We start from the raw sequence: 14730 nt of genomic DNA, 5'->3' as shown, positions 1-14730 counted from the left end.
TGTCTAGATTTTTACTACTGGAGTCATTTATTTCAGGTAAAAATGTAGTTTAATTCTGTTAATAAGAACTCCAAAGTTATACAAAATAAAATTTTATTAAAACTAATTTCAGTATCTCAACCCATATAAATCTTAACAGAAATTAATCTAATTTTTCTAAAGCTATCCACAACAATACAATACCTTGCATTTTCATTTTTAAATATGGAATATCAATTTACCAGAGGAATAAACAGTCACACAAAATCTTGCAACATGACATTTATTGAACTTTACTTACCTTCCCCAAATTCATTTAAAATGACCGTTACTCTTTTACTATGTTGCTCTGTCAAAATATAGTTCAGAAGTGTTGTCTTCCCAGCACCTATAAAACATATTTTTTGTAAATAAAAAAATTCAAAATAATTTTAAAGATACAAAAAACATATAAAGAATCCTAACGTTTTTGAGAATTTGCATGCTATTTTTCATATATTATTTTAGTAGAGAATATCCTAGAGGATAAGATTAAAGCATTCTTTGAAACCTGTTGCAAAATACTTTATGTAGACATAAAATTTTATAAATATTTACAAACACTCCTACAAGTTGAAACAGTTTCTTCAACCTAGCCTAACCTTCCCTAAAATTTACACACAATCTTTTATTTATAATGACCTTTTATTTCAACATTAATGAGACGCAACTTCAGGCTGACTATATGGCTACTTATAGTATGCTTTAAACAATCTATAAAAGTTTTTATGAAATGGGGAATAGAGCCAGGTAGTGTCAACAATGGACAGAATGTTCAGTAAGATAAATTCATAAAGCTATACCAACTTTATCCAGCAGGTGGCATATGAAACCCAATATGTCAATCTCCAGTAGAAAAAAAATAGTCTTGTGAACCGTACACACTAAAATTCACAGAGGAAAAAAAGAAAATCCTAACTGCATAGTATTGTAGTTCAATTGTATGACTATATCATTTCTTTATCTTTTTTTTTGTTGGACATTTGGTTTGTTTCCAGTGTTTTACTATTACAGTGCTGCTAAAAACTTTTACATGTAGGCTATACATGTCTTCTGAAATACATTAAGTTTTCTAGTATATAACTAGATCTTCCTATAACTAGGAAGATTTTACGGAGTATTAGGGTATTAATATCTTTTAGGTCATATTCCTTTCAAAGCTTTTTAAGAGATGAAGGCTTATATTTAGAGTACTTTAGGAAGCTCAACATCACAAAAATATGAAGTATAGAATGGAAGAGAGAGACTTAGGGCAATGAGGAAGATCTTAAAACCAGTCCAAGCCTGAGACAGAGGCCCTGAACATGAGTGTTTCACAGGGCAGTGATGTGAAAACTGAAAGGAAAGGGTGAATGTAAGAAATCTTCTAAGAGAAGATTTACTAGGGCTTTTTAACCATATTATGAAAAAAAAAAAAAACACTTTAAGACATAGTTCATTCATTGGAAGGTTTCCAATACGTTACAGATTTATGCTGGGCCTTGGTGAAAAAGTGAACAAGATAGTCTTTGCCTTCATAGAGCTTAGAAATATTAAGGGAAGGGGGGAATGGAGGGGAATTCAGTGAATAAGGAGGCAATTATGTCACAGGGTGACATATTCAATAGGAGATGCACAAAATGCTATGGAGAACCTAAGAGGGACATCTAGCCAGAGGAGTCACAGTAAAAAAGTACCTATTCCAAGGGGCTAAAACACTTGGCACCTTTGAAGTAACATTAGTTCATTGTGCGGGGCCAATTTGCCAGGCTGGAAAGGTTGGCAAGATCCAGATCCTACAGGTCCTTGTAATTCATGTTAAGGAATTTGAATTTTAACCCATAGGGACGCCACTGAAAGGTGTGACGCAGTCGGATTGACATTTATAAAGATCATTAAGGCTAACATGCAACGAATAAATTAAAGGGCAGCAAGACTCCAGATTAGTCAGGAGGCTTTTAGAGTATTCCAAATGGTTGGGATCACAGAAGCAGGATTTGGGGGGATGGTAACAGATGAAGTTTCAGACATGTTAAGTTTTAAGTTGTAGGACATCAAAATAGAAATTACACAGGTGTGTAGCTAAAGATGGACAAAGGGGGAAGGAGGAGGGAGCCTTAAAAAGAAGCCAGAGAAGCAGGTGGAAAAATCAGAAGAAAAATGTAATAGAAGCCAAAGGAACACTGTTTCAAAAAGGGAAAATGGTCAGGGATAGGAGTGAAACTATCCCTAGATTCAGCAACAAGGTTGCTGGTATTAATTCTCACTCCTGAGCCTCAGATCATTTTCTCCAATGATCTACTGACCTACCAGTGAGCAACACGGGAAAGGCCCGAGGGGCACGTTTGAAATACATTGTTTTGGACAAGAAATTTGTTAATCTTCTCAGCAGAGCAGCCTCTGAATAACTGTGGGGAAACGCCAAAAATAAATTCCTTTATAAAATTACTTCCGAGCAAAAAATGGGAATAAACTTACAGTCTACAAAGTTTTTAAAAAAACAAAAGCAGTTATTTCTTATTTTTACATAAAAGGTCACGAAGTGGCCCAAGTCTGTACCTGTCTCTAGCAACAACTAGGAATATTATTTCCCGGAAACAGTATCATTTTATTTACATTTCTTAACTTTTTCCAAACTTCTAATACAGTCATATATTTGTTCTAGCCCTTCTATTTAACTGTAAGGTTTAAAAATACATTTCTCAAACTTTTCCAGTAAGAAACTTCTAGTGTAAGTGCATAAACCGCCCTTCACGAAACTACCAACTTCACAAACTTGTGGTTTCGAGTATCCCTGTACACTCTCAACGTTCTTAGTTTGAGAAATAGTCTTGGAGGACAGAGATTTTATTCTTACTTCCTACGCAGTGGTTTACAAACAGACCTCCAAAAAAAAGTGTTTAAGATGGGAGCACTTCCTGCCAACTGGCTGGAGGACTGTGGCTCGTGGGGAAGGGGAATCTACCGACGAAAGCCCCACGTGTCGGGCATTTTACAGACGGGACATCCTTTCACGGCAATAGGTAGGTGGTTCCGGCCCTGTTTCCCAGGTGACAGGTAATTTTCCATTTTCAGGTGAGGTAGATGAGCGTCAGGAAGGTAAGATAACCTGGTAAGAGGTCACAGAGACAATTGGGGGGCGTGTCTTAGCTTCAAAGCCTTGTTTCAAAGGCTAACTTTCCATCTCACTTGAGAAACGGGAATCGAACGCAGAGGGGACCGGGCATCATTAACTCCCAAGATGAGAGGTAACCCACACGAGAAGCAAGTGACCCAGCCCCTACCTCAAAGACATTTGCTCTTGATCATGAGGCCCCAATGCCTCAGGAGAAGAGGCACCGGCAGCCCGCAAAATCCCACGACACCAGAGTTCACGGCATTTTGTGACTGGGATGGTTAGTTACCTAAATACCCGGTGATGATTGTGACTGGGATCTTGGCGCCGAGGCCAGACTTTTCCTCCTCCTCGCTTTGCGTCGTCTCAATGGGAACCAATTCAGGACAATCCTCTTCCTCATCCGCAGATCCAACAGCCGGTAACATTCCGGCCTACAGCACGTCCCTACCTCAGCTGAACCGCTGGGACCAACACGCCGGACCGCAGCCGCGCACGCCCAGCGCGCCACTCCAGGCCTGCCCGGGGCCTGACGTCATCACATCGCGACGCCAGCTGATCCCGCCCGGATTACCTGGGCTCTGGACGAGAAGTGCCTCGTCCCTTAGCCACACCCCCCGGGGAGGTGGGCTCTCCCCGACGACAGCTGGACACGCCCCTGGGCGTGTTCTGTGAACCTGAGCGACGCTGCGGAGAGTCCTTAGGGCGCACTAACCACCTGTCTGAAGGTGTCACTGGCGCCTAGAGCCTTAATAAGCTACTGGCTGTAGGTACAGCTGAGGCCAGCCTGCTGGAAATCTGGAGTGGGTAGCCTGACCTAACCAGTTCCCACAGGGCATAGATTTTATCAACTTGATTTTTTAGTCTCGTTAAAAAAAAAAAAGTTTTAATTCATAGGGGAAAGAATGGAAGGTTATAACATTACAATTTTAATTGTAATTTTTATACCTGAAGGATAACCAGTGACACTTTTTTCTTTATTATTACATATTATATATGTAATTCCAAATTTTTAGTATTCATGCATCACTTTTATTTACTTTTTTCTCATTATTTATTTGGACCTCAGGTAACCTAAGTTCATTAATCATATTTGCTGGTGCATGACACTCTCATCACTAATCCATAGCCCTTCTTTCTAATATAAATTTATAGTGAACTCCTTTGACCTCATTCCTAACCTAAAAGCATTACCAGTAAGTTACACGTACCTATGTGCACCGTCCCCGCTTCCAATCCACAGCCTGCCCCATTAGTAACAACAGTCATGAATTGGTTCTGGATTGCTGATCATTCCCTGTTTTCTTTTTAGTTTTATCACATATCCCATATATGTACTTAGAGAATATGTTGTTTAATTTTGGGTGTTTTTGAGCTTCATAAAATTATCCATATAATATATAAACTCCTGAGGCTTGCTATATTTTTCAGCATCACTGCTGTCTTGTATTCTATTGTGTGGCTACACGGCAATTTATTCATTTCCTCTCAATTGTTCCAGGTTTTGCTCTTATGAACAGGGCTGCTATGAACATTTTTCCTGGCATATGTGTGTGCAACTTCCTCTTGAGTGTCTGTGTAAGAGTTGAATTGCTGGGTCCTAGATTATTCAAATGTTTTACTTCACAAGAAAATGCACAATTATTTTTCAAAATGTTTGTACAAATTGATACATTTTCCCAGCAAATTATAAGAGATCTCATTGGTCTGTATGTCAATATTATCAGGCATGCATTTTTCACCAATCAATTGAGTACAAAAGAAGACTTCATTGTGATCTTCATTTGCATTTCCTTGATTACTAACAAGGTTGAGAATCTTTTCATGTGTTTTGGCAATATTTAATTCTTAGAATGACCCTGTAGAGTGTTATCCCTCTTTCAAACATGAGGCACCAAGAGTTAAGTTACTTGTCCAGGTTAGGTCATAAAAATCTATCTGATGCACAAGTAGAATGTTTTACTACTATCCTGATGCCAAATAGAAGGTTGACTTTTCCTTCCTTCTCTGAAATTCCCCATAAAACATACTGTGTGTATTCCATTAGTTCTACTGATAAGTACATATAACTTGAAAGTATTTATCACGCCTTTTGCAGAACACAGTTAAGACAGAGGGTTTATATTTGTGCAAATGAGTATATTATATTCACACATACACTCGGTCTGAGAAATCAGGTCTTGAATGCTTTGCCAGCTTTGACAATGTAACCATGAACCAGCTGAGGAAGAAATAAGGCAAATACCTTAGGCATGGTGGTTCAGTTCACTTTATTCTACCAAAGGAGAGAAGCTGTGATGGGTAGCCCAAAATAGATAGCTTACACCCTAAACACAATGGTTCATAAGCTTTTTCGTTTCAGGAATGCTATGAAGTATTGATTTTTTTGGCAACCTAAGGGAAGGAGTAACATTGCACCCACAGGCATCACACTATTTGCTTGATGTCCCTTCAGCACTGCATTACTGCCTGAATAGCAGCTATTACAGCCCTCACCACCTTCTTTGACATATTTTTTAAAGTACATTCTTGTGGGTTCCCAATATGGCACTGGCTGAATGTTATACTAAAATCCCTCTTTCTGTTTTTTGAGACAGGGTCTCACTCTGTCGCCCAGCATGGATTGCATTGGCACGATCACAGCTCACTGCAGTCCTAAACTCCTGGGCTCAAGTGATCCTCCCGTCTCAGCCTCCCAAGTAGCTGGGACTCCAGTCATATGCCATTACATCTGGCTAATTTTTCTTTTTCTTTTTGGTAGAGACAGGGTCTCACTATGTTGTCCAGTCCGGTCTAAAGTCTCATCTCTAACAATGAGCAACCTGTAACCTATGAGGCCAGCTCAGTCAAGTTGACCAAATAGCATTGTTGTAACAGTATGTAGCCTCAGTGAGAGCAAAATAAGTTTTACACATTGGCCAAAAATTAAATGCACCACAAATATCTATCAACTGATAGACAACCAAAATGTGACAAATGGATAAACAAAATATGATCTATCCATACAATGGAAAATTATTTGGCAATAAACAGGAAAAAGGACTGATACCTGCTACAAAATGAATCAATCTTGAAAACATTATGGTAAGTGAAAAAAGCTATTCACAAAAGACCACATGTTGTATGATTCCATTTATATAAAATATCCAAAATAGGCAAATCTATAGAGACAGAAAGTACATTAATGGTTCCCAGGAGTGGAGGACTGGGGAGAGACTACAGTGGTTTTTGGGCGGTGATGAAAATGTTCCAAAATTGATTATGGTGATGGTAGTACAACTCTGATTATACTGAAAACCATTGACTTGTACACTTTAAATTGGTGAATTGTATATGTGAAATTTATCTCAATAAAGCTGCTATTCTTAAAAGAAACACCTATCTGTGCATCAAAATGGGGTGCTTGTGTGCATTTGTAGAGAAACACTGTCTTCAGCAGTTTCAAGTTCTGGCCTTAGGCACAAGTATAAAGATTACAGCTTGATAAAATTTTTCCTTTAGTCTGTTCCATATTCCTCTTCAGTTAAATTTTTATCTATGGATTCTGTGGAGTCCTGTCATTTTATTTTCTCAGATAGAGTTGTAATTTCAGTTCTCCCAAAATAGCTGGGCATGACTTTTTATTTTTATTTCTTTTTTCTTTTTGAGATGGAATCTTGCTCTGTTGACGAGGCTGGAGTGCAGTGGCACGATCTTGGCTCACTGAAACCTCTGCCTCCGGGTTCAAGCGATTCTCCTGCCTCAGCTTCCTGAGTAGCTGGGATTACAGGTATGCACCACCACGCCCAGCTAATTTTTGTATTTTTAGTAGAGACGAGGTTTCACCACGTTAGCCAGGCTGGTCTTGAACTCCTGACCTCCTGATCCATCCACCTCAGCCTCCTAAAGAGCTGGGATTACAGGCGTGAGCCACCGTGCCGGGCTTTTTTTTTTTTTTTTTTTTTTTTAACTTATAAGAGGGTTAAATTGTTAAATTGTTAAATTGAAAATGCCTTTTTAAATAAGTATGGAATTCTTAATTATAATATTTTAGAATCTATTACAGTTTCTGATGTAACTTAAAAATTCCTCCTCATTTAGCTTTGCTATTTTGTCTCATTTACTTTAGGGTAAAACAACAACAATAACAATAATTATGTGTTGAGCCCCTAAGCATCTGATAGGCCCTGTGTTAAGCACATTAAATGCATTATCCCATTTAACTCTCCAAGGTAAATACTATTTGTGTGCCCATTTTATAGATGAGGAAATTGAGGCTTAGAAAAAGATAAATACCTTGCTCAAAGTCATACAATCAGTAAATGGCAGCCCTTGGGCTCAATCCAAACCTGCCTGACACTAAATCTCCTGCTCTTTTAAACCAGAAGATCTGCAAACTTTTCTGTAAAACTAGATGATAAATATCTTAGTCTTTACAGATCAAAAAGCAAATTTGAGGACATTGTGTAGGTACTTATATAATAAGAGAGAGAGCAAATGTCTACAAGTTTGAAATTTGAATTTCATGTATTAAACAAAATTATGAGGGGCCATTGTTTTGGACTGAGCTCCTGCACTAATCCCAAGCAGACCAGACCAAACCAAAATGGAGTCACTCATGCTAAGCACCACAAAATCAAACTAAAACTTTAAAAAACAGGTCCCAAAATAGACGAGTTTTTTTTTTCTTCTCCTGAAGACAGAAGATTCCAGTATAATAAGGAAGTCCCCTCTGCTCTATCCCTTACAGAAAAGTAACCCAAAGTAACAACAGATTACTTACAAAAAAGCAATCTCAGCCAGACACAGTGGCTCATGCCTGTAATCCCAGCACTTTGGAAAGCCAAGGCAGGTGGATCACCTGAGGTCAGGAGCTTGAGATCAGCTTGGCCAACGTGGCAAAACCCCATCTATACTAAAAATACAAAAATTAGCTGGGTGTGGTAACACGACACACTTACGGACTCTTAACACACCCTTCTTACATGAAGGGAGCAGCAGAGCAGAGGGCGACAAGAGCACCAAGGCCAGGTGGAGCCACAGCCAATGTGGGCCCATCTCACTCCGCAGGGAGAAGCAACTGCACTGTGCACAGAGTGCAATCTGGCAGAAGGGAAACGCCGTCTTAAAGAGCTTCAGATGCAGCAACCTTGAAGAAGGGCTGTGCCAGAAAGTCCACCAGATGAGGCCGCAAACCTATCAAAGGGCATCAGACACTCTGTGCACAGGGTACACAAAACAATGCCTCCCACATTCTGTGACTTCCTGCGTGTGCCACTTGGACCACCACACTCCCTACCTGCACCATCTTACCTGAACAGACTAAATCTCAGCCACCTCATGACTAGGATATTAACATGGTTTCCAGTTCTATAAATTCCTCCCCCTTAAGAATGCATGTCTGTAATATCAGAAATGATGAAAACTGGACTTGTGAGTGGCTTTGTAGTAGGCATTAAAGGTCCAGAATAGAATAGGTTCAGTAACATATTTAAGATATTTAAGGGAAAAAATATAAGTCAAAGATTTAACATCTAAATAGTGACTATCAAGGGTAAAAGTCACACATATTTTTTATGAGTACACACAAACACAGGAAGTATGGTGACCAGGAGCTGAAGGATGACCCACTAAAGAATAAGCTCCGGAAACCAAAATGACTAGAGGCAGATGCAAAGGTGAGCTGCAGGGTGGTCTGTATTTATCTGTGGAGCTGCTGGCACATGACGGAGATAAAAGTGCAGCATGCCATGGTTACCAGCTTGGACAATGCAGACAAAGAACAACCACCAGAGAAGTGGTAGGGGCGGGCAGAAGATGTGCAGGGGCCAACTGGGACTGGGGTGTCCATCAGCTAACTGCAGTATCAGGTACTATGGGGAGCCAACCAAAGAAACTAAGTGTTTGCTATAAAGGCATTAGGATAAAAGTGGGAAAAAAAAGGGAGGAAGAAAGCCCTCTTAAATACCAAAAGGGTAAAAGCAAATAAAATAGAACAAGGGGTTCCCTGTTATCTGTGATGTAAAAAATGGACTTGGCTCACCTATTAAATGGAAAACAGTCTTGGATTGGCTCACAAAGCAAAATCAAACACCATACTGCATATAAGATATACAGCTATAAAAGGCTGGGGAAATATATAGAGAATTTATAGGACTCAGAAAAAAAGTAACTGTCACAGGAAACTTTATAGCATTAAATACCTATATCAATACAAATTTAAATAATAAAAATAAATTATTTAAACATATAACTGAAAAAGCCAGAAAAAGAATAAGTGAACCAAAAGAAAGGGGTGAATTATTACAAATAAAAGCAGATATTATTAAGTAGAAAAAGAATAGAACTAAGAAGTAAATCCAAAAGCTGGCTCTCAAGAGAAAATAATCAACCAAAACAAACCACTAGGTATCTGATTAGAAAAAAAAAAAATAAGAAAGTTACAAGTGCTAACAGAAGAAAATTTAAACATTGTAAAAGATAAGGAAAAGAAAGGGATAGAGAGAAAAATGTGTAGATTAAAAGAGACTTTAAAAACATATCAAATTTTAAGAATAAAACAACACTAAACTATAGTGTCTAGGGATATACACTTGGTGATAAAACTATAAAGATTAGGGAAATGATTACCATAAGAGTTTGGGAAGTGGTTATTTTTGGGAAGAGGAAGTAGGTTATAATAGAAATGGGACATGTGGTGGGCGCTTCTGGGATGATTGATAAAGTTCTATTCCTTGACCTGGGTGTGGTTACAAGGATGTTTCCTTTATAAAAATGAAGAAAAACATTAAAAAATCATTACAGGCAACTTTATAAAACTCTTTGCAGTAAGTTAGAAGTAGATGAAACATTTTTTAAAAATATTAAATTTAATGCTATTCCAATACAAAATCAAGTTTTTTTCTTAGAGCTAAACAAGTTAATTATAAAATGCATTTAAGAACAAGAAGAAACTATCCTAAAATTCATATGGAATGAAAAGAGAGCCCAAATAGCCAAAGCAATCCTAAGCAAAAAGAACAAAGCCAGAGGCATCACACTACTCAACTTCAAACTATACTATACAGCCCCAGTAACCAAAACAGCTTCTGTACCGGTACAAAAACAGACTCATAGACCAATGAACAGAACAGAAAACTCAGAAATAAAGCAACACACCTACAACCATCCAATCTTTGACAAGGCCAGCAAAAGCAGCAGTGGAAAAAGACCATCCTATTCAATATATGGTGTTGGAATAACTGGCTAGCCACATACAGAAGACTGAAGCCAGACCCCTACCTTTCACCATATACAAAAATTAACTCAAAATATATTAAAGATTTCAATGTAAGACCTCAAACTGTAAGATCCTGGAAGATAACCTAGGAAATACTCTTCTTGACGTTGGCCTTGGCAAAGAATTTTTGGCTAAGTTCCCAAAAACAATTGCAACAAAACAAAATTGGCAAGTAGAATTTAACTAAATGAAAGAGCTTCTGCACAGCAAGAGAAATGTTTGACAGAGAATACAGACAACCTACGGAATGAGAGAAACTATTTGCAAACTATGCATCTGACAAAGGCCTAATATCCAGAATCTACAGGGAACTTATGCAAAAAACGTTCACCTTCTGTCTGTGTTCACGTCACCAAGAGAATAGAAAGGAAAAGGGAAGAATGCAAAAGTCAAAGACACGTCACCCTCCTTGAGACAGCCCTCCAGTCCAGGCCAAATCTCAGCCTGCCCTTGGTCCACTGTGGTTGGGCCTGCACCCAAGCCATGAGCACACACAGCAATTGTGGCAGCAGAAGCTTCCTCTGGGCTCAGACTCAGGCTGATGCTGCGTCAGGACCTGCCGCGGTCTCGGCTGGGCTTCCTGGGACTCGGTGGTTGTGGGCTGACTGTAAAGCATGGAATGACTCTTAGAAACTGGGCGTCATTCTTTGTGGTTTTCCAAGCTTGGTCCCTGATGATACTCCAGGTCTTAGGAGACATGCTGAATATTTATTATGCTTACATTCAAGCAACATTAACCCTTAAGGCTGATGTAGCTCCCCGTCTTTTTTTCCCAGAAGGAGGAGCACTGAAGGAACATTTTTCCAGTATGGATTCTTTCCAGCTCCGAGAAGCTGGAGGCACACGGATCCCTCGGCCAGCTCCCATCTATGGATGTGCTGTAGTCACAAGGACTGTGACTAAGGCTCAGTCCCTGAGGAGTGCCTTGGCATGGGCTGCTTTAGGCTGTAAACACCCAGTTTTATCCACTTTATGTGAAGAAAGCCAACAAGGGGCATGGAGTGAGTTCCGCAGGTTTTAGCGGCTGCGGCGGCTGGTGCTCAGTGGGGATGATGGAGGGAAGGCGCCTCCCTCTGTGGGCCCCGAGGTCTGTGTGGGAATCAGCTCCGCAGCTGTGTCCAGGGGCAGCCGTAGACCACACACGGCAGGCTCACAGCTCTGTTCCATGAGAACTTTATACACAAAAGCAGACAGGCTGGGCTTGGCCTCTGGATTATAATCTGCTGACCCCTGGGTAAGAAATTTTAAATATTTACTTAATTCTGTTCAACAGAAGGGGTGATATACTGAGGAGTGAATAATGGGAAAGATCTGATTCAGCTGTATCAGGAAGGACTGGTGTAAATTCAACTTATTAACTGAATTCACAGTATTCGTGTTTTATGCCTTTAGGGGTTAAAAATGGGTCACACACGAGCAGCATGCACTTCACTGGCGTGGCAGGGCACCTCAGTGTTTACATGTGTGGTTCCCATGCTTACCAGGGCTGGAGGCCCCTGTTAGTAGTGAAGTGCATGTGGAGTTCTGGATACTTTTCCTGGCTTTCTCTATTTGTGTGAGCTTGTGCAGTTAGAGGTTTGGGCTGAATTTGGGTAGAAATGGGTGGCTCACAGGCTGCAAAAGTTCTGTGGACCCTTTTTCCTCCAGCTGATTAATGTTGTAAATATTAGAATATTGTTACATAAAAGTCTGGATTTTTAGTTTCTTTCACATTGGAATAGCTGCCAACATTGGGCCTGCATTCATCTCTCTAGGGCAACGTCGGCTGCAGCGGAGATGGCTGCTCCCCGGTGGGGTGTGTGCTCGGCCTGCAGCCCCCGCCCTCCAGACTCCATTCGCCTCCGCTCTCAGGTTTGCACCTCATCATTGTCTTCTAATTTTGCATCCCTGGACTGCGTGACCTACAAGGCTCTCAGCACAACAAGACTCTATGATTCTGTCTATTGGAACAAAAAACCAGTGAGGCAAGTGTATCATCCTGTTGATGAATTCACAGCATTAACTCTGGGAGTTGGGGACAGTGTGTATTCTTCCTCCAGACACTCTTTGTTTCTCCTGGATGGAAAGGTTCTGCTACTTGTCCCGTGGTCAGGCCCAGCCAATGGAACAGAATGGAAGTGACTCTGCCCCTTATTGGCAGAAACTTTAAAAGCCGCACAACGTTCCTGCACCCTCCCCACTGCCATGAGCCTGGCAGTGCTCAGGATGGGAAAATTATCTCACCTGGGCCTGAGGATACAGGAGCTACCCCCAGCCTGCAGTGGAAGAGAAGCATGGACAAGTGATTAAACTTTGTGTTTTCAAGCCACAGAGGTTTTTTGAAGTTGTTTGCTACCATGCTTTCTCCCTACAAACACAGTCATGGAGAAGGCCAGTGGCAGAGCCTGAGCCGTTCGCGCATCTGTTCACCAGTATCCAGAATAACAATAGATTTTTGAAACATTCCTGAGAAAATTCTGGGAGTTGCAGACCGGCCAGTCTTATTCTCTAAAGTTGTTCCTTCTAAAGGGTGGGATGACTGAAAATTTCAGAAAAGCAAACCACCGCTGAAAGGCAACATTATTTCTGTTGGCAGAAGGCGGCCTGAGCAATCTAGATTTTCCACGGTTCACCAACTAGTTTTTCAGGAAATATGGCTGTGAGAGGAATAAAACATGATTCCTACCTTTAAGGAACTCAGAGAAGTGAATTAAAGGAAGTCACAGATCAGACAACCAACGACACAAAGTTTCTAAGAGCAAACTGTTCAGGTCGGCAAGTCACTCTTATCCACTGTTTTGCCTTCTAAGGTTTCAGTTACTCTCAGTCAGTCATAGTCCAAAAACATTAAATGAAAAATTCCAGAAATAAAAGATACACACGTTTTAAATCGTGTTTCATTCTGAGTAGCGTGATGAAGTCTCATGCCGTCCCACTCAGCCCCACCTGGGGTGTGACTCCTCCCACTGTCCAGCAGATCCACCCTGTCTATACTACCTGCTTTTCCAGCAGATCCACCCTGTCTAGACTACCTGCATGGCCAGCAGATCCACCCTATCTACACTACCTGATTATCCAGTAGATAAGCCCTGTCTACACTACCTGCTTTTCCAGCAGATCTACTCCGTCTACACTACCTGCCTGGCCAGCATATCCACCATGTCTACACTACCTGCTTTTCCAGTAGATATGCCCTGTCTACAATACCTGCCTGTCCAGCAGAACCACCCTGTCTATACTACCTGCCTGTCCAGCAGATCCACCCTGAGTATACTACCTGCCTGTCCAGCAGACCTGCCCTGTCTACACTACCTGCCTGGCCAGTATATCCACCCTATCTACACTACCTGCCTGGCCAGCATATCCACCGTGTCTACACTACCTGCCTGCACAGCAGATCCGCCCTGTCTACAACACCTGCCTGGCCAGTAGATCCACGCTATCTACACTACCTGCCTGTTCAGCAGACCCGCCCTCTCTATACTACTTACCTGTCCAGCAGATCCACTCTGTCTACACTACCTGCCTGTCCAGCAGATCCGCCCTGTCTGAACTACCTGCCTCTCCAGCATATCCATCATGTCTATACTACCTCCCTGGCCAGCAGATCCACCCTGTCTACACTACCTGCCTGGCCAGCAGATCCATCCTATCTACACTACCTGCCTGCCCAGCAGATACACGCAGTCTACACTACCTGCCTGTCCAGCAGATCCACGCAATCTACACTACCTGCCTAGACCGCAGATCCACCCTGTCTACACTACCTGCTTGTCCAGCAGGTCCACCCTGTCTACACTACCTGCCTGCCGAGCAGATCCACCCTGTCTACACCACCTGCCTGGCCAGTAGATCCACGCTATCTGCACTACCTGTCTGGCCAGCAGATCCACCCTGTCTATACTACCTGCCTCTCCAGAAGATCCACGCTGTCTATACTACCTCCCTGGCCAGCAGATCCACCCTGTCTACACTACCTGCCTGGCCAGCAGATCCATCCTATCTTCACTACCTGCCTGCCCAGCAGATACACCCAGTCTACACTACCTGCCTGGCCAGTAGATCCACGCTATCTACACTACCTGCCTGGCCAGCGGATCCACCTTGTCTATACTACCTGCCTGTCCAGCAGATCCACCCTCTCTATACTACCTGCCTGTCGAGCAGATCCACCCTGTCTACACTACCTGCCTGGCCAGCAGATCCATCCTATCTTCACTACCTGCCTGCCCAGCAGATACACCCAGTCTACACTACCTGCCTGGCCAGTAGATCCACGCTATCTACACTACCTGCCTGCCCAGCAGATCCGTCCTGTCTGTACTACCTGCCTGGCCAGCAGATCCACCCTGTCTACACTAGCTGCCTGCCCAGCAGATCC

The 14730-nt window shown here is 41.7% G+C and overlaps 1 protein-coding gene across 9 annotated transcripts in view; it reads right to left on the bottom strand.

The window, feature by feature from the left end:
- Positions 1–14730, bottom strand: part of LOC129393264 (zinc-regulated GTPase metalloprotein activator 1A-like) — a 59327-nt gene that overhangs the window by 39117 nt on the left and 5480 nt on the right. For 2 of the 9 annotated variants that reach the window (XM_063607940.1, XM_055093552.2), the window contains exon 2: positions 281–367. Coding sequence is in view for 6 of the 9 variants with exons in the window: in XM_055093550.2 (XP_054949525.1) it covers positions 281–367; positions 3402–3540 (226 nt within the window). In the remaining 3 variants the exon portion in view is untranslated. Of the gene's footprint in view, positions 1–280; positions 368–2307; positions 3759–14730 lie in introns of those variants that run through there. The other 7 variants (XM_055093550.2, XM_055093555.2, XM_063607939.1 and 4 more) reach the window with 7 other exon arrangements.

Source organism: Pan paniscus, chromosome 8 (genome assembly GCF_029289425.2).
Source record: "Pan paniscus chromosome 8, NHGRI_mPanPan1-v2.0_pri, whole genome shotgun sequence".
NCBI classification, from domain to species: Eukaryota; Metazoa; Chordata; class Mammalia; order Primates; family Hominidae; genus Pan; species Pan paniscus.
The sequence above is the reverse complement of the archived record's forward strand: the minus strand, read 5'-3'. Positions and strand labels throughout refer to the sequence as shown.